At 37.3% G+C, this 22774-nt stretch overlaps 2 protein-coding genes across 13 annotated transcripts in view; both read right to left on the bottom strand.

Annotated features, from left to right (window-relative positions):
* The window catches only part of LOC134649048 (rab5 GDP/GTP exchange factor), a 420463-nt gene that overhangs the window by 134748 nt on the left and 262941 nt on the right, over positions 1 to 22774 (bottom strand). The window lies entirely within an intron of this gene.
* LOC134649042 (disintegrin and metalloproteinase domain-containing protein 11) overlaps positions 1 to 22774 on the bottom strand; it is a 631585-nt gene that overhangs the window by 429204 nt on the left and 179607 nt on the right. For all 12 annotated transcript variants that reach the window (XM_063503746.1, XM_063503744.1, XM_063503743.1 and 9 more), the window contains one exon: positions 18515 to 18649. In XM_063503746.1, coding sequence (XP_063359816.1) covers positions 18515 to 18649 — 135 coding nt within the window. The remainder of the gene's footprint in view (positions 1 to 18514; positions 18650 to 22774) is intronic.

Here is a 22774-nt window from a genome sequence, read left to right as displayed (position 1 = left end):
AGAGGTTAGCTAACAGAATATTCCTTTCAGAAAAAAACAATATCTTTTTAATAAATTTACGAAATTGGATGAATTTTAGGTGTTTGTAAATTAATAAACCGTTTCGTTGCGTGTTCCATTTTCGAAAACTTTTGGCTGTGGCGGCGAACAATTATTTCATGACACAACAGACGTGCCTTACGCCATAGAATATGATGGCACGCCTATCGTGTCATACGCCACACGTTAAAAACATTGATGATACGCCTGTCGTGCCATCCGCACCGAATCGGTTAAAAATCGGCATATCGGCTGAAGCTGCTGAACATAGCCTTTAATTTGCATGTTTATATTCCTTTTCAATTTCTGCCTGTGTGTCTAAGATGTAGGTACGAGTAGGTAACTAATATCATGTTTGAATACATACATCACCAACTCCACAGCCACTTCAGAACGTTTAATTAGCATAGTTGATGTTAATATTGTTAATGCAACACGTTACGCTTATCACATTAATTCTAGTTAAATTTAGTGTCACATTTGATATAACAGTCATAATAATACTACCCCAGCGACGTGTCGTGACATCAGAATACAAAACTCTATATTAGCGTAAATCACGGACAGCCCTAGAATATCAGCGTATCTCATGTCCCACTATAACAATACACAACCCTAACTAGCCAAAGAGCTTCTTTCATTACGAGTACACCCATGACATAATGTCCAGAGATGTGCGTAAGCCAACATAAACCTTGTTTAATGGGTGTTATGACACTATTCACTTTGCTCCGTCTGGTTTCCTTGAGTGGGACGCCGAGTTAAAAGAGAATGTTGCTTAGATGTGTATTTTACTAGCGAGGGTTATTTTTAGCTTGTGAATGTAGGCAAACTAAATTAAAGGAATACGTGGCTTTTGAAGCAGACCTGGTTTACAGTTGTAATTTTTGCACATTAAAAATGTGCTCAGGGTACGTTTTTGAATAACATACTCATGTATGTGCAAGCGCAGTGTAGTTTGTTGTAACACTGTCGTTACATAGCAATCGAAGTTCAATAAGACGATAGTCGTGGTCGTAGATCGTCCCCTTTCTTCTTTTAATGTCTTCTTAAAAGTTCCAGTAGATCTACGAGTAGGTTAATAAGTTGCGACTAAAAACACACACTACACGATTTGTGAAAAAATATACAAAATAAAAGACAATAGGACGACCTGAAAGCCTTTCAAAAACTTGCCAAAAGTTGATCTAAACCGACTTTGTCTACCCGCAACATAAGTATAACGAGAACGCACGCAAAGTCAACAAACATCCCGCACCCCAGCATTACAAAGCATCCTTCAAAGAAACGGGAGCATCCATCATTCGCTGTAAACTGCCTCGTCAGAACACGAAACTGACGGCAGACCACTCAAGGAGCGAGCAATGTAATGCTCACAATGAGGGATCCACTGTAATGAAGACATTAATGACTTTTGTGTTACGAGGAGAATTCCTTTTTCTAAGCTAAAAATAATTTTGTTTATGCATCAGGTTGTGCTTGTTTTTTTTACTCAATTTTTTATGGATCTTACTGAAATCTTTTTACAAAATATTTAAAACGTACAAAACATGAAAATAATAGGAAACATACAAAAACATACATTATTGTATGTATTAACCTGGCGGAGTATATTGCAAAACACCCTCATATTTACAGCCCCGAGGCAGTAATTTATTTTAATAATTATTTAAATTTTATTGCACAAAATAATACAACAACGTACAATTAATGCCAAACGGCATTCTCTACACAAACCTATCTAAGGTAGGTATTCTCTAGTGTTCTGTGTAACATGTGCGTTTAATTCTAACATTAAATAATAAACAAAATATTCTGCACCCAGTTCCCCTAATTTAAATTATAATTTCAATCAGTATCTCATTTTTTTTAATTTAAGTAAAACAACTCATGAAATATGAAATTGCTCGGAGGCAAGACCTAGAAAGATCTGCCTTGAATTTGTCATTAGCCTAGCGATTGCGTCCTGAATTAACTTCTTAATCCAGGCCTAGAGCAAACGAGAAAATGATTACAACCCAACCATTTGTACTTTGAGACCAGTTTTAAATTTAACTTTTAAACTTTTCGCGATTTGAACACATATTTAGTTATTAAAACATATTTAAACTCGGTCTATCGCGAAATTATATTGTTAAGTATATTATGAATCACGATATATATTAGAAATTACTATATTATCCTTGGACAAAATCTATACCCTGGGGTTCCTATAATAAAACAGCTACAAACTATACCACAGCTAAAGAAACTCTCAAAATGTTAATTTATGAATCTATTGCCAAAATAATAAGATTTGTGCAGATTAATTTCGAATATATTCTTCCGTGAAGCAAATTTACGAATACTAAAGACATACATACGTACAGGTGAGCGCCAATCATTATAATAAATAGGTACTAAGCTCTTTGGGCGTCCCAATAAAAAATGACAATTCATGATCGTATGATTCTACATTTTCCATGATATTTCCTTGCAAGATGCTTTATGGCTGCTCTAAAGACAACTGTATAGTTATGTTTTATTTTGGCAACGCAGACCTCCAGTGAAACACTAGTTGCCAGCAGTTTATACTCCGCATTACCGAGCCCATAAAGGATAATACTCGGTTCGTAACGAGCGAGCGTAAACGGTGTCGTTTCGTGTGTGGGACGCCTTGCGTTTCTGGAGAGTGGAGACAGTCTAGGTAAAATAAATTATAAAATCAAGTGGAAATATTTGCTGGCTATGGATGAGGTCTTGGTGGCTCAGATGGCAGAGCGCTGGAGTATCGATCCAGAGGCCGTGAGTTCAAGTCTCACCCGACACAGTAATTATTCTACTTTTAAATTTATTCTAAGCTTAATAGCATCGTTCGCAGACGTTTCTGCTTGTTCAAAATTAAAATTAGTACTATAAATTGTATACGAATATACGAAAGGTGACCAAAGCCTTCAGTGTCTGGGGCTAGAAACAAACCAGCGTCTTAATCTTTCTTGGTTTCCTTAATATATTTAACACTCAAATAAATATTAAATATTTTATTTATCAATGAGACAACACACCTTGGCTACATATTTAAATAAAGACGTTTCCCTATAAAGTATCTTACTGCGAACACAAAACAGGGACCATTATATGCAGAACAAGTGCACAGGTACAGGCGTTAGTTTAAATCAATATACCATTACAGAAGTTAAATACATTCTTATATCAAGAGTGGTTACTACCAACAGCACCTACCTATTTTATGTACTGCTTTTAAATAAGTAGCTAGAATTAAAAACCCGACTGGTTGCATAATTACACAGAGACATATTACACATTAAAATTCTTATCTGTATATCCTGTAGGGCTTTCAAAGGGAAATTAAGCACTTTCATTTATTCATAAAACACTACCCACGTTTTCTTGTCTTGTTTCCTGGGCAACAGAAACTTTCCATCACATTTAAATTTATTTAAAAAGGAGGTACTTACCTCGCAAAGTAAGGAAAATTGTTAGGATAGTTAATAACTATCCTTTAGTTATATCGCCGCTAGTTAACTTATTTGATCATTCATAGCCGAGGTAAAAATACGATTTAGCTAGTATCAACCAGGGTTAAGGTCAACTAGCTGTATTAGAACATAGTAAAAAACGAATAATTGTCTATAGTTACCCCATCTATCCTTAGTTCTCCCACTAGATGGTACTAGAAACTGTCTCTAAGAAAATACCTATATGGACACTGTCTCAGAAAACTAGCAAAGTTGTGGTTACCATAGTCGATCTCGCGTCGATTATTCGTCCATTTTTCGGCCACTCGCATTTATGATACACTAAAGTTTTCTTCTCTAACCGCTTCATTCAAAAATCAACCCTAACCTAGTGTAAATAGAGCTGAATATTTATGTACCTACATAGTTCAAATGGTAAGCTTAAGGACCACTTTGTTTTTGTAAGGTAAAGCATAACATTTCACGTAAAGGATTATTCCTACTGGGTTAAATTGTAGGCAAGATAGTTTGTACGTTTAAGGTTAAGGGAACGCCACTTTTATGGTTAGAATCAATGTATGAGTCGCGTTCAAAAGCGGATAACGTTCGAGCCCCCTTTTTAACGCTCTAGGGAAATGTTTTAACACACGCCACCTAAAACAGCGTTCACATTATAAAAATCTGTTATGGATTTGTTATTTGTTGCAATGCATCTCGCTCATACTTGTATATTGAGGCGAGCGAAATGCACGAATGATATTAAGAAAAGATCAAAATAACATACATCCTAAAGATAAATCGCCAGCCTGGTCGTAAAACTGTGACAGATAGATAGATGGATATACATTTTTATTTGTATTAATTTTACATCTTCATATTGATAAATGACTTACAGTTAGTTTTTTCGTCTAAAATATATCTACAAAATTTAAAATTATTATTAACAATCGCACTAGCTTTTGGATTATACAAACAATGCATTTATTTAACTCCGCTTGGTATAAAACAGGAATTCCTACCCATTTTTAGTAAATACAATTTTAAAAGGCATCAATCATTGATAAAAACAATCTAGATACCAGAATATTTCATCAATACATTTAGCTTTAACGTCAAAGAACCAATAAATATGGAAAACACGATACGAACAGGTTTCTTCTGGATAAATCGAAACGAATTTATAATAGAACAGAGATACTAACCTCTGAATACCTTACGTATATGAAAGCACCACCTATTTAACATTAAAAAAAACTTTATAACTGAGGTAATTTCTCCTCCGAAAATCCTTTATTTCTGTACAAAAAAACACAATCACAATCAAACAAACACAAGGTTTTGTGTAACCCGTGCGAAGCCGGACGAAACACATATGTAATTACTAATTACATACAGTATATATATTTTCTCAATAAACTAGTGGCTTTGTGAGCTATATTGATAGACATTTGAAACACTTCCAAAAACTGAATCGATAAAAAAACGACATAATTATCACAATTCCTCACACCGTTCACAAAACCTATTTAAAATACCAAGGAAAAATGAAAGAACTCTGCTAATAAAATCGAAATCAGTATACTCCCAAGAGTCTACTAAGCAAGCAGCTATAATATTATTATTATACGAAAGCACTTCCATTTTCGACTAATAAATTATTACTTAACTTTACAACCCTTGTTTGTGAGGTATATTGCATTTCCTTCATCATACCTAATCATAAGAATTTGGTATATTCCAAAGCTATATTCTGTATATTGCGTCAATTGCGCAGTTGACTCAATTCCGTTCTTAGAAACTAACTTATACCCGCGACATCGTTAGTTAAGATTGTTATATCTTGCAATCCCATTATAGTCATTCTCACCCTTTCAGGGGGTAAAATTTTCAAACATCCTTTCTTACTGGAACTCTGAAAACGTTTATATGTTGCTTTCAAGTTCTTACTATCAATGGTTTAAATTTTATACTGTGAGTTGTTTGTCTGTACCTAACTATATGACGCCAATGTTTTATAAATTGTTTGTATAAACTTTTGAACTCTTTATTTCAAGTGAGGCAATGCTTGGAATAGTACATAGGCAAAAAAAATTGGCCGAGAAAAGTGGCGCTGTCTTGTGTCGGAGGCCAAGTCTCATTTTGGGTCACTGAGCTAGCCGAGTAAGTTAGTAGCCGAGTAAAATACTTAATTTTATCACAACACAACTTAAAATTCAGAAAATTTGTCAGTTTAAATTCCAAATAAATATTTCCCCCCATTCTTTGTAAGACCCTCATCAACTCCATAAAGTTCCGTGGATAATTTTATGATTCCCCTGGAATAGTTATCAGTGGACGGCATTGTGCAACGGGGAAAGTTTTAATAACATCCCGGAGTTTGTGCAAACTTTTCAATTTGAACAATCTGAGTGGGAGCGATCGACCTTAAGGTACAATAGGTTCAGCCAGCAGAGGTTTTGAAAAATCGTAGCGCTTTTTAGAATAATACGCATAATATAACTGTTGCCAAAAACGTGAATAGCAATATTTTTTTAGTAACTTCATCGATTTGAAACCTGTAGGGCTAAGATGGCCGGCTCTTTATCATTTGTCATGGCTGTCACGTTCTAACAAATATGTAAGTGCGAAAGTGACGCATGGCATGACAGGTGATAAAAATGCGACCATGATAGCGGGTCTGATTAAACAAATTTCGCTCGAAAGCTAAAAATCACGAACATAGTTCAGCAAACGTTTTAGGAATGTCCTGAAGTACCTGAAGGCAGGGATCGGAACCGGTTTTTTGCAAAAACTTAGAAATAACCATATTTTTCGAATTATTTTATACTCGAAATGTAGGACTCAGTTGTGTTTTTAGGTTACGACTTCGTATTATTAGATTGCTCAATTAGAAATGAAGTGATTAGCAAAGAACGAAAAAATACTGTTTCCGTTCCCATACAAAAAATACCGAAATCCGATCCCTGCCTGAAGGGTGAGCGGTTGTGTTTCCTGTATGAAATATTACTTAATATTTATCCGTTAAATTATTACTTTCCCATATCAATTAGTTTACAAACAACTATTATATTAAAACTAAATTATTTAAATACTGAAAGCAACACACGCAAACATATTTAATGTTTCAAAATGGACAGTCAGGGTAGACTTGAACTACTCGTTCTACATAGTTCAACACGTGTAACTCGCTCGATACTTCGCCAACCTCTACTCAAGCAACCAACGTCATCCCATTAACGCAGACACGGACGCGCTGCCAACGTGTTAATTATGAAATAATTGAAATTTCAAGTGAAAAATTATGCAAATGGGATAACGGCAACGGATCGGCAGCCATTTTAAAGTAGTAAAGGTGTTCCCGTAATAAACTATTGACTGCAAATTGAAATTAAAAGGGAAGTGGAGTACAATGGGAGTTGGGGGAATTTTAGGAGTCAATCGTGGCTTAGTGCAAAGAGGTATTTTGGGGAGACAGTAGATTATTTTGTGTGCCGTTCAGCGAAATATCATCAGCGGACTTTAGGGGCCGCTGCAAAGATACATTTGGTGTGGTATTAATTCGTGCTCATAAACACGCTGACATGTAACACTACAATCCTAATTTACGGCGATACAACATGTATCTTAACTGGATCAGGTGCGCTAACTCCTGCCTCGTTATCGTCACGTGCTGATAATATTTTGCTGACAGCCACCGGACATGCGATTTACATATTGTACTTACGTCAAAAAAGACCTTAAGTTTGAAATTTTAATCAAATAAAAGCAGCGAGTTTCGAAATGTTACAAACAGATTTTATACTAGATTTTGAGCTTTTATTTTACAAACCTTATCATGTGCAATTGTATTTATTTGTTCGTCCTGACTGTTCAAACATAGCGCACATAAATAACCAGGCCCTTTATGTGTTTCCGAACCCAAACATAAATACGGATAACGCTCTAAATTTTGGCGAAACGCAACCCCTAATCGCATAACCGACGATCGGCTGCCGGGTTATCGCCGCCCGGCTACGGCACCGGCCACTTTGGGCGGCAAAGTAAGAGCAAAATATTACCCGACTAGCGACCCGCCCCGGCTTCGCACGGGTTAGCAAATTATGCATAAACCTTCCTTTTGAATCACTCTATCTATTTAAAATAAACCACATCAAAATCCGTTACGTAGTTTTAAAAATCTAAGCATACATAGGAACAGACAGACAGCGGCAAGCGACTTTGTTTTATACTATGTAGTGAAGACTAAAATCATAGATGATATACCCGACGTCACTCTTATTCTCGGAGTAGCGAATATTCGCGAGCGAGTGAATTCTTTGCGGGTTTTGTCTTACCAAAAGTTCGTACCGGTAGCCAGCGATTGACGATTAACTTATTTATTTATTAATTTATGCCATGTTATAACGGTCCACAAAATTGTTAGTACATATTACAAGTACTTACATTAAGGAGTTAGTGCCTACATGCTAAACATACATTAAAATATTTTCATAGTACATAAGCTCAATATAAGACAATTTTTTCGTAAATCTTTCGTGTTACCCTGTCTGTGAGGCATAGTCTATGGCTGAAATGGACGTGCAAAATTCTAGCATGGAAATTTTCCAACTCTACACGATAATTAAGCAAGCATTGAATTTGGGAAGGAGGCAAATTTTGCTTGTACGAAAATTTCTAACTGCCAGTACTACAAAGATTGGGCAGCCAATTGTTAGTAGCACAAAAGTCAGGATAGAATTTTACTAAAATACCCGTTAAAAGAACCGTATTATTTTGTAAATTTTCAACGAATCATTTTCTTTTTTCACAACGTTTCAATGGCATTATAAATGCGAACAATTGGTACTAACCCAACAAAAAAAGCATATTTTTGAAACGTTAAATGCGCCTCCAGTACGAATGAGTTCAAATCGTATATTGTATCCTAAAACACTTTCTTCGTGCCGTCTTATTATACTTGTTGGAAAGTATAGGCCACGACAACATACAATAAAAGTGCTACCATCTTAGACTCCCAGCCGGACTAGCACATGACAGCGCGACAGTATCTCGCGGCGAGATATACAACTTGTCCCTCTTTAATTAACATAGAAACAGACGGGTAGTCTATCTCGCCGCGAGATACTGTCGCGGCAATCAAGTGCTCAGCCTACAGCTTGATGTAATACAAATCAAATGTATTGGCACAACATCTGTGTGTGCATTGAAATGTTTGGCACCCATCTCTGACTTGTTATGCCGGTATAGTTTGTAGCTTTCTAATAGAGCCCGACGGCTAATCCTATTGTCTATTGTTAAGTAAAACCGCTCGTGCCACGTGCCACAACCACCTGCATAAAAAATCGCTCGTTCACTTTACCCAGGTAATTGAATTACAACTCCTATGGAAATTGCAATAAGATTCAAAATGAACTAATGGAGAAATATTTTGTTACGATGTGTGTGGTCAGTACTTCGGTTACTGAGTGCCGGCGAGTCGAACGCTACAGAACCAGTCTAAAATGTGTCATCGAGATGCGTAACAAAGGCGCGTTATCGGAGAGCGCACCTACACTGGTTTTTTGAGCGTTGGACTAGCCCGCGCTCAGGTGCCAAATAGAATAATTAAGACCCTTTTTTGCAGGTAAGTAGCACGTGCGGTTTTACTGAACAATAGACAATAGGATAAGCCTTCGGGCTCTACTAGAAAGCTACAAACTATAATTGAAACGCTTTTAGTTGAGTTATTTCACTTTAAGTAAACTAGGGATAATATACATTTTAGAGATACAGACGCAATTTATAAATATATAATTACTAGGTAACTATTAACCAGGACTTGCGTAGGATGATGAATTCCGTGAGAAGACTTAGATGGCAAAAATTATCATCCTATAGCATCATCTTTTAATACTGAAACATGAGTAAATTGCTCTGATAATTAGCTTAAGATGATATATTTGTATACGTTTGTTGTTGTACTTGAATAAAGAATATTTTTAATCTTTGAATCTTCTAGTATTTTTTTCTTATGCGACGAGGCTGAGGCCTGAATCGTAATTATTTTTAATCTGTTCCGTTAAAGGGCACATAGTTAGCGAAGATTAATTTCGGATTATCTATAAACCCCTCCAGCAAAGTCACCCTATTTTATTACATCCCTATCACCACCAAATTCCACATAAATCATCAGGCCAGCAATGCTTCAGACACCCAAAGATAGAAATTGATAAATGTTCCGCGGCACCACGGAAGCCTCCCGAGCGCGCACCTGCGATGCAATAAAGTAATGGACGCACTCCATTGCGGCCTACATCGACTCACTTGATTAATGGATCGGGAGAGAACAAGCGATCGATAGCGTAATTGGCGATCGGCTCGAAAAAGCGGGATGGAATGGAATAAAAAGCCTTTCAGATCGTGTTATATGGATGATGTTCATAATACTCATGTTTTAAAATTGTAGACTATGTTTAGCGTAATTGTTTTACATTATACCTACTGTTTCGGTTGGTAGTTATAATTTAGTTTTCCGCTATTTAATAGTTCACGAAAACCATTTTTTATTGTTATTTTTTATTTTAAATGGCAGTGTGCCAACCCTAATAGTGTAAACCTTATGCATGTGTCGTAGTCAGATCGTATAATCCTCCGTATTACATTACGGCTAGCCGTTTTACAAAACAGGGGCGTTTTGAAATGCGGCGGTTCGACGATTAGCCGGATTGTCATTGCGATACGTTCTTCAATAAGGCGGCCTACGTTTAGCCGCATCGTATCTACTATTTAGATTGTAGAGTGACCAGTTCTTTCGGTCGCCTACGTAACCGGAGTTTGACAATGTTTGTAATTTAATTTATTTTTACCATGGTCCCACCGCACTACATGTGTTTCTTTTCCAAAACATTTCCTTCACAACTTAAATAGACGGAGCCCCGCAAGCGGTGCTCCTATTTCTGGGCGGTTTGCTCTTCGGGCATCTGAAGCTACCTAACGAACCTAACCTACTTACCTACCTACGCTTTTTTCCCCAAAGTGTAATGTTTTCACGGACGTCTCACTAAATCAATAGGTAGGTTCGTTAGGTAGCTTCAGATGCCCGAAGAGCAAACCGCTCAGAAATAGGAGCCCCGCGAAGTGGGGCTCCGTCTAGTTAAGCTGCGAAGGAAATGTTTTTTGAAAAGAAACAGTCCGACAAACTCCAGATGATGGACACCCCAGCGTTTTTCATAGTTTGTTGTTGTTATGTCAGGCAGCGCCACGAGTGTTAAAAATGGGAACTAAAAACTGTCAAAGCGGCGGCTAAAGACTCGCTGTATTACATTACGGCTAGCCGTATTGAAGAACGTATGGCGCCGAATACATTCCGGCGGATTTTCATTCAGCCGCATTCAATCCGGCTAATCGTCGAACAGCCGCATTTCAAAACGCCCCTGTTTTGTAAAACGGCTAGCCGTAATGTAATACGGCGGATTATACGATCCGACTGCGATACATGTACAGCGAGCTGCAAAAAAAGCATACCTACTTTATGAATATTTAAATAAATTCTAAATAAATAGTGGTGGGCGTTACAACATACAACGCGGTGTGTGTCTCATCTGATTTGTTTTTTTTTATAAGTACATACTGGCCAAACAAAAATGCAACACTTAGGCAACCGTGCACACACGCACACACACACCAATCACATAGACATTTACATACATACACACAAACATACAGATGACTTATAGGCTAATTTCTAATTTGATTTGATTGTTAATGTTTAATTTTAGTTTTACTTAAGTTTTCCCTTATTTTTGTACATTGTGTCCATTACTGAATGCCACCTAGTCCATCCACTGGGCCTTACTGAAAATCAGCGTCGCGGAGTGTGCCATGTGGCTCATACCGTGACACCTAGCTGAGTGAGGACCATTTAGCGCAACCTCTCATTTTGTGTTCTCTTTTGTTAGTTTTTAAGTTTGTTATTGTGCTAATAAATGCTTTTTCTTTCTTTCTTTCTTTCTATAATTGTTAGCAAAAGTCGATAAGTAGTCGAAGACGCCACACTGCTTGCATGACGTATATAATATGAGCATTAGGTACGACCTTAACTATATTACCTATTATTAGGGCCCGTTCTCAAAAGCTTGTAACTTGTAATGCAAGCGGATGTCACTTTTTGACAGCTTTTGTTAGAAAGGGACATCCAGAATAGGTCAGTAGATGTTGACAGCATTTTCCCAACACCATTGCCAAATAATGGACTCAACAATTATGCATACCCTCGGGCTATTACCATTCTGATGAAGCCGCATTATGCGTGCCCAATAGCCGATGTAAATAACTAACGACGGATAGCCCAAGCCGCTGATGGTACTTGGCTTCATGAAGATGGATGTGAGAGCTACTCGTATGTTACGTTTATGTTTTCGATCCCTGGCTATTGTAGCGCCATAACCAATGTGCAGGTGAGCCATACAAACAATTTAATAATGCTGTGAGTTCCGTCTTTAGAGTGTGAACGAGACGTTCTGAATTATTTAAAACTCTTTTTGTTAATTTTGCCACTTTATTAGGGTCGAGAACATAACATTTACTTATAAGACTGTTAAATATTCACGAAAATTAAGCAAAAAAATTCACCGTCAACTTACGACATTTTAAATAACAGCAAATAACAGCTTTCCAGTACTAAGGGTCTCTGAGGTAAGTTCTGGGCGACAGACAAACAGTCATGGAGAAATTAAGTATACTATACCCAAGCGTTTCCCGTTGACCACGGAAACATAAAAGGTGAACCTTGATTAGCAACATAATGGAACCTTATGAAAAAACACCAAATATTTCTGTTTATTGGTAATATTTTGGAAATACACAACTTTGGGAACCAATCAAATTATTTTATTAAATATTTTTATTTGTGTTTTTAAGTACCTACCTAGTCACACTACTACATATAAATTATAAACTGAAATAAATGTCATATATTAAATGGCTCCTCTACACGATGGGCCAGCGCCGGCCACTCCAAGGGACGCATTTATGTGTTAGAGGGAGCAAGTGATATTGCTATCTCATTCTACCGCATGGCTGGAGCCAAAAGAAAAAGTGACGAAGCCCTCCAGTGGTGAAGGCGAGAAATTGGGACGGGTTCCACCGTGGCGGGGTGACCAAGGGGTTCAAGTCGTTAGCCTGGATTGCTATTTTGGAAATAACGATTATATTTCTTCTCTTGTTAAATCAAGTAGTCATTGTTTTTAAAGTAAGTAATAAGCACTTTATTGTACCAAAAAACAAATAGGTTAGAGCAGATATTATATAATTGAAAGTACCAAGTTTATATTCCTTCTTCTTCTTCCTCGCGTTGTCCCGGCATTTTGCCACGGTTCATGGGAGCCTGGGGTCCGCTTGGCAACTAATCCCAGTAATCGGCGTGGGCACTAGTTTTTACGAAAGCGACTGCCATCTGACCTTCCAACCCAGAGGGTAAACTAGGCCCGTATTGGGATTAGTCCGGTTTCCTCACGATGTTTTCCTTTACCGAAAAGCGACTGGTAAATATCAAATGATATATCGTACATAAGTTCCGAAAAACTCATTGGTACGAGCCGGGGTTCGAACCCGCGACCTCCGGATTGCAAGTCGCACGCTCTTACCGCTAGGCCATACCAAGTTTATATTCCAATAGATTTATATTCATACAGCCTTAAAAGCACACTTTACCAAGGTAATTCATTTACACCGACGTACCATCGATCCCTGGGACTATGAATTGCCCATTAGCCCGACGTATCGAAGCACTATCCCTCCCATTTGCATATCGGGCCACTAAAAATATACACAATTAATTTATATGCCCCGAAAACCCTGAATAAATAGGTATCCTGCATCTAGTTTTACTCCATTAAGCGAGGGCTGGGGCTAATTATTTTAATTAGGTTTAGGATCTAGGCTCCGTATTAGAGTGAATTATGTGGCTTTATGGTTATTAAGCTAGATTTATGTAATAATTAATGTACGAAAGCAAATCACTGGTAGTATAATACAACCAATTCAAATATGATACACAATAATGTAAAGTCGGGTTTTAATAGATTATATATTGATTAATACTTCATTTCACAAAAGAGAAACTGAAAGTACAAAAAGCGAACTTAATGCCATGAGGCATTCTCCAGCCAACATTAGGGAAAAGCAGAAACGATTGTAGGCGGTACATTTAAAACCAAATATAATAAGGTAGTATTAAAAAGAGATTAAACCATAGTTATTGCCTTGTTCCACAAAAAATACTCCACCATATCGTAGCTCTCTCCCGGTTACCTTGACAAAGTAGAATACATGTCCGCTTTGGCGTTATAATTTAAAGAGTTTGGTGCAGGGACTATTTTTTGCTAAAGCGAATACCATCTATCCTCCTGGGTTTAGTCTGATATTATCGTGATATTACCCAAACGAAATATTGCGTGCTTACCTACCTACCTACAGAATAAATAGACGCTTCGTAAGTCAACAGGTTCTCCAAACATAAAATTTAAAGAATTTCAGAGTTAAAGCATGTTCCCAGAAATGAACTCGCTTAAGGCATTAAGGCAACTTGTTTATATTAAGTGCCTTCCAACAAATAGGTCGTAAAGTCGTCGCTAAAGTTATTAAAACATTTTAACGTTTTCACTTACATTGCAAATTTCGTTGTGTTCCATTTTGGCACGCCCCCACTCTCGCCTGGCAGACGTCCAAACACGTCTTGGATTGAAATTTTGGGAAAAGGAATGACTACTGTGTTAGATAGATACATTGGGGGTTTTATTCACATAATTTCACTTAAAATACTAAGTTTCTGGCAAAAATTACATTTTTGGTAATTAGAAGTTTTTATCGCTGACTGTCCTTTTGTTTTCACATACAACTAATAGTCATCGAGACAATTCTAATAACCCCAAACACAATTAGTTTGCGTTATTTTGTCACAGAGTTCCCGTGGCCAACTCCCGTCTTCATAATCAGATCAGCTCCATGTCATCATAATATTGCATTATTACCCGATTTACATAGTATGCAAAATTTCAAAATTTAGGGAAGTGGGTAAAATTTAGCTTCCAAGATTGTGGGTCAAATCTTGGAAGCAAAATTTTACCCACTTCCCCAAATTTTGAATTTTTTTTACTAACTAACAGGGCAAACTTGTAATAAAACCGACTAGAATAGTGTTGCCTGGCTTAAAACTACATAATTAGGTATACATTACATTATAATATTTCTTCAATAAAACCAATTGCGATAAACCTCGTTTTTGAGTCTTAAATCTATAAAATAAGTTAATAAAATAAAGGCAAAGTTTTCCAAACTTCTCCATAATTCCTAAATTTTCGTATATAAATTACTTTTACTGACCAATATTTTCCTCGAACTCTCGCGTAAAAAACGTTATTTTGGCCTTTTCTAAAATAAATCCGAGGGTATAATTTCCTGAGCTAATTTACATACTTTTCTTCATAATTTTTTCATTTTCTTTTAATTAACTCCCTTGAATTTAGAAGGTGCCTGGACGATCGCTTCGAATACAAAAGTTCGTTAGGATAAATTGCTGTTTGCTACGTACAATTGTATTAAATTATGTCGCACACTTTGAGAAGCAAAAGACGTATTTTCTTTCAACTTTTCTTTCTTTATTTTACTTAACAATTTTTTTACGAAAGCATGTCCAATAATTTGTTATTTGCGTTATGATTGGTTGATATATATGGGGATTACCATAAAACTGCCTGCTGATTTCAGAAATTGGAACAAATCTGAGTGGAAAATGTTTATTGGAAATTATCGAATACCTACTTTTTAAGTAAAACTAAGATTTGCTTCACGATAAGGTAAATTCAAGTAAGAGTAAGTATGTAGGTATCGTAATAAATACAAATTGATAGCTATTGGTTTTTGTCATCGTTCAATGTTAGAATTTTTTTTATTTTTCTATCTGTATCGCCTTAACAAACCGTGTTGCAGGGATCTGATACCGGTATTTTTTGTATACGAACGAAACCGGTATTTTTTCGTTCATTGCTAATTATTTCATGTCTAATTAGGCAATCTAATAATACGAAGTCGTTACCTAAAAACACAACTCCTACATCTTGAGTATCTATAATTTTTTTTTTCAAAAACTACGAAATAACCATAAATTTTCAAATGCTTATTTCGAATTGTTTGCAAAAAACCGGTTCCGATGCCTGCCGTGTTGGGCATTTCACGGCCTAACTCTGTTTTATACTCCTGCAGTGATGTTTTATGATCTAGGTAGGCTCCAGTACAAACTGAGCGCGCTGACGTCATCCAAATCCGTCAGCTCACCCAAAGAGAATTTGAAATAGAGGCGTATTGTCAAAGTAAATTATGTTGCCACGGTAAATTAACTGCCATATTTTGACAAAAGATTAAAACCGTTAGAACGCCATTTGACTTTGACCCTTATTCTTTCACTGATATGTGTTAATTTGTTAAATATTGAAATTAACGCCATTTACACGACTGTAGGCCAAAGGTTTTGGTGCCATCGCTCGAAAAGATTGCACCATAGCTTTGGCCTACTGTCGTGTAAATGGCGTTAATTTCAATATTTAATTTGTTAAATATTGAAATTAACGCTATTTACACGACAGACAGATGGCGTTCTAACAGTTTTAATCTTTTGTCAAAAGATGGCAGTAAATGTACTGGGGCTAAATAATTTACCAGGACAGTAACTCTCTCTACACTCTATTCTCTTTGGCCATTTGACTCACCTAAGCTTAAACCGCTGACATGCTACGGCGCGAACGTCGGGCCCATTTGTCGTCGTCCGCAACGCATTTATACCGCGATAACGCCGTCTCATATATCAGTTGCTTGTTAAGCGTCAGTAAGGATCAACCAGTATAGGTTCTCTTTGATTGTGCATAGTCATTACACTCATTACAGATCTTATTATGCTGGCTTGCCCATCTTAATTCGACTAGCAGGCGTAACTTATAGCAATATTCAAATTAATCAGTCGCATTTTTCGCTTCTGAATCAAGTACCACTAGGGAAATATTCACTTCGTAAATTCGATCAGAGTATCTGATATGCATTTCAGAATGGATTTACTCCCTTTTGGTTTGAGAAAACTGAGAGTGGAGGAATCATTAACTACTAGAGAAGCATTTATCACATTCGGTTTCTTAGGAATAATGGGTTTTTTTCGATAGCGGTTCAAGTTATTCAAAGGTTCTATTTACTTATATGTCGTGGTGAATGGAAGTGGGATTTTGATAAAAGCATGAAAGTAATTATACCACCTTGTATTATAGCTTATACGTAAAGGTATAGGTACTTACAGCATATTATTTAGAAGTCAATTTTGGTAAAATCATTGAATCAGACTGATCAAATGATCCACGGGCATACGATCGTAGACCCACTTTTTAACACCGTGCGATTAAAAGAGAAAGATTATTATCATTTTTGTCAGCCTCCTAGCCGAAAAAGGAGAGGTCCTGGGTTCGAATTCTGGTAAGGGCATTTATTTTTGTGGTTATAACATAACAAATATACTTGTTCCTGAGTATGGATGTTTTCAATGTATGTATGTGGTTTTATATGACTATCTGTTATAATATAGTCGTCTAGTACCCACAAGCCTTATTGAGCTCACATACTTTGGGACTAAGTCGATCTGCGTATAATTGACTGAAGCGTTAGCGAAGGTCTCCGTTTCGACTCGGGCAATCTGCTATGTCCGGATGTTCTCTCCAGCCAGCCTATTATGGATAGCTTTATCCATCTTTATCCACGTGATAAAATAACTGTCACTGTTTAACACCGTGGGAAAGAAAGTGACGGACACCGTTTTATCACGCTGTCACGTAGACAAGAACGACCATCATATCCGTACAGGTCGCAATTCTATCCATCCATAATACTTTGGCCAAATGACAAGTACGTTTGTAAAACTTAGTGATTATTAAATGAATAAGCTATTATTATAAATCCCTCGATTGTACTAGTAGTAGATACTCGAAGATGCAATGCAACCTCCGAAAGCCTGACAGAGATAATCCCACAGTTCACAAAGCATTATATTAATTGAAGGCGACTTGTCCGGATTACGTCGAGGCATACATCACTGAGGCTTCGAGACGTTCGAAGCCAGTTAAAGGTCTAGTTAACATGTTGAATGCACTTTGGGACAGTCTCTTAGACATCCATGCAATTAGAATCTGATCCGTAGAGATTTGAGAGTGGAAATAGTGGTGTTACCGATGCAAAGCGCAAGGCACGTCGATTTGACCTAGTTACGAGTGTTTCATCAAAATACGCTCCCGTCTCGTATAGGGCGACAAAACTCGTGTACTACCTAGTACACGAGTTTTGTCGCCCTACGTAATATTCCTATATTAAACGATCATAACTTTTAAATAAGAATAACGTGCACACAGAAGATATTAAACAGTATTAATATACTTATATCGACCGGGATATGTGATTACCTTTTGTATTGTTTTCGAGCTCCCGATATTTCGACGATTGAATTGTCAAAACTGTTATTAATTAATATACCTAAATCTATTTATCGTCTTAATTTTTTTGTGCTTTAGTTTTGTTCAGTAAGGTAAGGCAATGTTTTGATATTTAATGACACTCGAACTACGATGAAGGCTGCGCAAAACTCATGGTGAGGGTAGACCCAAGGGTTGATCTGCTAAATCATTCGTATTTCAGTAGGGATACTGAATCAGAATAGCTAGACTTACGCTGCGTCTTACGTAAGCGAACAACTCGCGAACGCGAAGCGAAGCGGCGCGGCGGGCCCACGGCCTTCGCGTTCGCAACGAGATCGCCCACGTAGGACACTTCTATAAGTATGAAAGGATTGATTCAACCCGCGCCGCATCGCTTCGCTTCGCATTCGCGTGTTGTTCGCCTACGTAGTACGCCGCGTTAGGGCGATTCAATCGGCCATTAAACGGTGTGCTTATCTCTTTTATTTTAAACACATTATCTATTATGTGTAAATGCTGCTTTTATAATCCACTTACCTCCGGAGGCGGCGAGCAGGCCGTGCGCGCGCAGCAGCGCCAGCAGCAGCAGCGGCAGCAGCGGGCGCCGCCGCATGCCGCGCGACCCCGCCCCGCACGCGCCGCGCCGCCGCCCACACCCGCCGTACCCCTCACCTGGTGGACAAACATTTCTTATTAATAACTAGCGACCCGCCCCGACTTTGCACAGGTTAATAAATTATACATAAACCTTCTTCTTGTATCACTCTATCTATTAAAAGAAACCGCATCAAAATCCGTTGCGTAATAGTTTTAAAGATCTAAGCATACATAGCGGTGCGAAAAGCGGTGGTGGCCGAGTGGATATGACGTCCGACTTTCAATCCGGAGGTCGCGGGTTCAAATCCTGACTCGTACCAATGAGTTTTTCGGAACTTATGAACGAAAAATCATTTGATATTTACCACTAGCTTTTCGGTGAAGGAAAATATCGTGAGGAAACCTGCATACATCTGCGAAGAAATTCAAATGTGTATGTGAAGTCCCCAATCCGCATTGGGCTAGCGTGGGGACTCTAGCCCAAGCCCTCTCGCGCATGAGAGGAGGCCTTGTGCCCAGCAGTGGGACGCATATAGGCTCAAATTATTATAAATAAGCATACATAGGGACAGACAGACAGCGGGAAGCGACTTTGTTTTATACTATGTAGTGAAGTAAAAAAGCATTCTTAAAACAAAATTAATTGTAGAATTCTTATAATAAATATTAAAGTACCCTCCTTATTTCACTCCTAATGTCTTTTGTAATACAAGATAAAATTTCAAGAGAAAAATGTTAAAATTGCAAAATATTAAGAATCATTTAGATCCCAATCAGCGGTTGCGATTGTTCGGCGTCACTGAAGCGGCAGGCGCCATTATTGTACCACTGAGTACTTTTCAAGATAAATCTACGCCGTTATTCTTTACAAAATAAGAAAGAAGTGACAATCACGGTTTACTATAAATAATACAATATATTTACGAAAGCTATTAGGAGCTGGTTGTTTTCTCACGTTATACTCAAATATGTAACTAAGAGCATAGATTAATGATAATATTTAGGTTTTTTCAAGAATTGTAAGTATCTCTTTTATTTCCAATACAGAAAGAAAAGTATTTTATTTGCGAACACGCAAAAACAATTAAGTACATACAATAAATTAACTTAAGTGTGCCAGCAAAACACCCAAGCTCAGCATTGTGCTACAGCACAGAGGCTGTTATATCGTTTCTAACCAACATAAAATGTTTAAATGGAAAGTTCCCGATTCGTCGGAATCTTGGATTATTTATATATGCCACCCGATATTTTTTTACAGAGCAAAGATGGACACATTGTCATCAGGTCAGGACCCAATTAATAAGATCCTGGATAAACCGAGATAACTATTTATTTAAATATGCATCATGGGTATGTGCATTTAATGTGCATTTGCTGACGACGAGAATATCTTTTTAATATTATTATTAAATATAAAAACTTTAACAAAAATTACAACAGTGTACCTTCATTTAATGTTTCGCCAAACTGTGAAGCAGATGGTTGGGGGTGCGCTCTAAAAAACAAAACTTAAATAGGTACAGCACCCTTTTGCGTATAAAAATGTGTGCAGGGGTAGGTACTAAGCTAAGTTTTGCTACTGTATTTACAATAAAAGTCAAGCAACAAGTAGCATTAGTAACATACATTATATTCATGCATCTGTATCTTAAATCTATTTTGTGATATTAACAGCATCACATTCAAATGACCATGAGTAGATCTTACTCGTATCTCGTTGAAATAAAGTCTAGAACTGTGGTTCCTAACCTGGGGATAATTACCCCCGTGGGGGTAAAACTGGTATTTTACGGGGGTAAATAAGCTAACCTAATATAACAATACAACAAACGTACACGTTTTATTTTTTATTACCATTGGGAGCAGGGGTAAAATCAGGTTCCCTAGTTAGTCATAGGGGTGACCGGAGTGAAAAGGTTAGGAACCACTGGTCTAGAACATGTAGAAGGCGAAGTCATCATGGATTCATATCCCTGTCGTATTTTATACAAATTCACACCGAGGCCGTTGCGACCATTTGCAGATTAAACTTTCGAACTGTGTTTACTTTTCAAAAAAGCGCTGGTGGTCTAGCGGTAAGAGCGTGCGACTTGCAATCCGGAGGTCGCGGGTTCAAACCCCGGCTCGTACCAATGAGTTTTTCGGAACTTACGTACGAAATATCATTTGATATTTACCAGTTGCTTTTCGGTGAAGGAAAACATCGTGAGGAAACCGGACTAATCCCAGTAAGGGCCTAGTTTACCCTCTGGGTTGGAAGGTCAGATGGCAGTCGCTTTCGTAAAAACTAGTGCCCACGCCAATTCCTGGGATTAGTTGCCATGCGGACCCCAGGCTCCCATGAGCCGTGGCAAAATGCTGGAACAACGCGAGGAAGATGATGAAACAAGAACAGCGCACAATATTCCAAACGGATATATACGGATATTTGTCTTTTTCCCGCAAAAAAACTCCTATTTAATAAAATCTAATTCGTTGGAGACATTTCATTTTGAATTTTAATATCGTACCTCGATTTATTACGACTCGGATGAGCAATGTTTTTGACGAGTATGAATTTTTATGGCACTTGTATTTCATTTCTGTGTCTGATATTGGTCTATACTTTTAAAAGCGAAAGTATGGTGTTTAAGATAAAAACTCAGTTATAAATCACGGCAACAAATAGCTGGAGTTATCACATTTTCAATGTACCTACATATATGTTACTCATATACCGTAAAAACCCGATTTAGTCAAAACGCGTTGTCCTTAGTTAAAACTAGTTTTCAGTAAGGCTCCGGTGAAAACTAGTTTTAACTGGAATTTTTCAATCAAAACTGGTTTTTGGAATTAATCAGATGACAATCAGACGCCTACAAAAATATTAGAATAACACATACAACTAAGTACACTTTTATAATCATACAACGCCATTCCAAAAGTTTTGACGATATATTTCAAATCAAAACCTCATACTAATATCATCAAAGAATTTCGTCTAATACTTTCAATTACGTGTATACTCTCAACGTATTTTTTTCTAAACATGTTATTAAAGGGAAAATCTGAAAATACCACAGTATAATAATAGCATCAGTAAATCAATTGTAATGTCGGAACTTGGGGTGGGTCCCTCCACGTCCCGTACCTTACGTTATTTGTAATTGAATTGTCAGTTTATAGGACCCGCGTGGACAGTACCCGATCCCTGGCGGTGGCTTAAAGAAAAACTTGAAGCGGGTTTTCACAACCAGAGGCCCTACTGCGAAAAAGGAAAATGGAAGTTTCTTTATCCGCCTCTCGGTTGATCGAATATGCAAGAGCGATCGTTATATGATTTGTATTTTCGTTTTTCGCGGTAGGCCCTCAGACGCACCACTGAGATTTACGTATGTACTCGTACCTACAGAAGGGGATGTTACGTTTGTCAACAAAATAATGTGCACAATATTATGCGTGTAATGTTTCAAGCAAAAGGTCAATAATAATTAAATTGTCAATAATAAGTTACTGCTTCAAAGATATAATCAATATTATAAAATGTGTTACCTTTCCTGAGAAGACGACATATTAGTACCTATGTATTGATATAGTAATTTTGCGTCCTTACATAAATAGATGGGAAATACAACCTACCCGTTGATGGCGTTAATGTTCCTTTCACGCATCTGAATTTTTAAACGCAAAATGCAGTTTAAATGCTTATTCACCATCAATGTGAAATAAAATCTAGAACTACATTCACTGTAGATATATAAAAAATATTTCAAAGTACACATTTTATTACGCATAAGTCTAGGTACTATACAATTTAAAATGTTCTTTGTTTTGAAAATTATTACTTAGTGCCTACTAGTACAGAACAACCAATCCTATGAAACCTTTTACTTATCACTTGCACCACAATCGAAAATGGCCCCAACGAAAATCACCTCCACGTAAAAAGGAAAAGATTCTCAAACTGCCCCGACTTAATTCCGTAAGATTTGCCCGAGATTTTTTATAGCAAAAGTTCCGCCCTTATCTGCGCCTGAGTGTACCCCAAATGTACTCGGATTAAGCTGACGTTTTATACGAATGTACTTTGAAATGTTTTCAAGATATTTTAACAGGGCTGTTTCTGAATAAGATAAAGATAAGATAAAAGATAGTTTATTCAAGTAGGCATAATTACAATGCGCTTATGAACGTCAAATAAAGCTAGGTAGACCGGCT

The sequence above is a fragment of the Cydia amplana genome, chromosome 6 (assembly GCF_948474715.1).
Source record: "Cydia amplana chromosome 6, ilCydAmpl1.1, whole genome shotgun sequence".
Taxonomy (NCBI): Eukaryota; Metazoa; Arthropoda; class Insecta; order Lepidoptera; family Tortricidae; genus Cydia; species Cydia amplana.
This window is presented reverse-complemented; position numbering and strand designations above follow the sequence as displayed.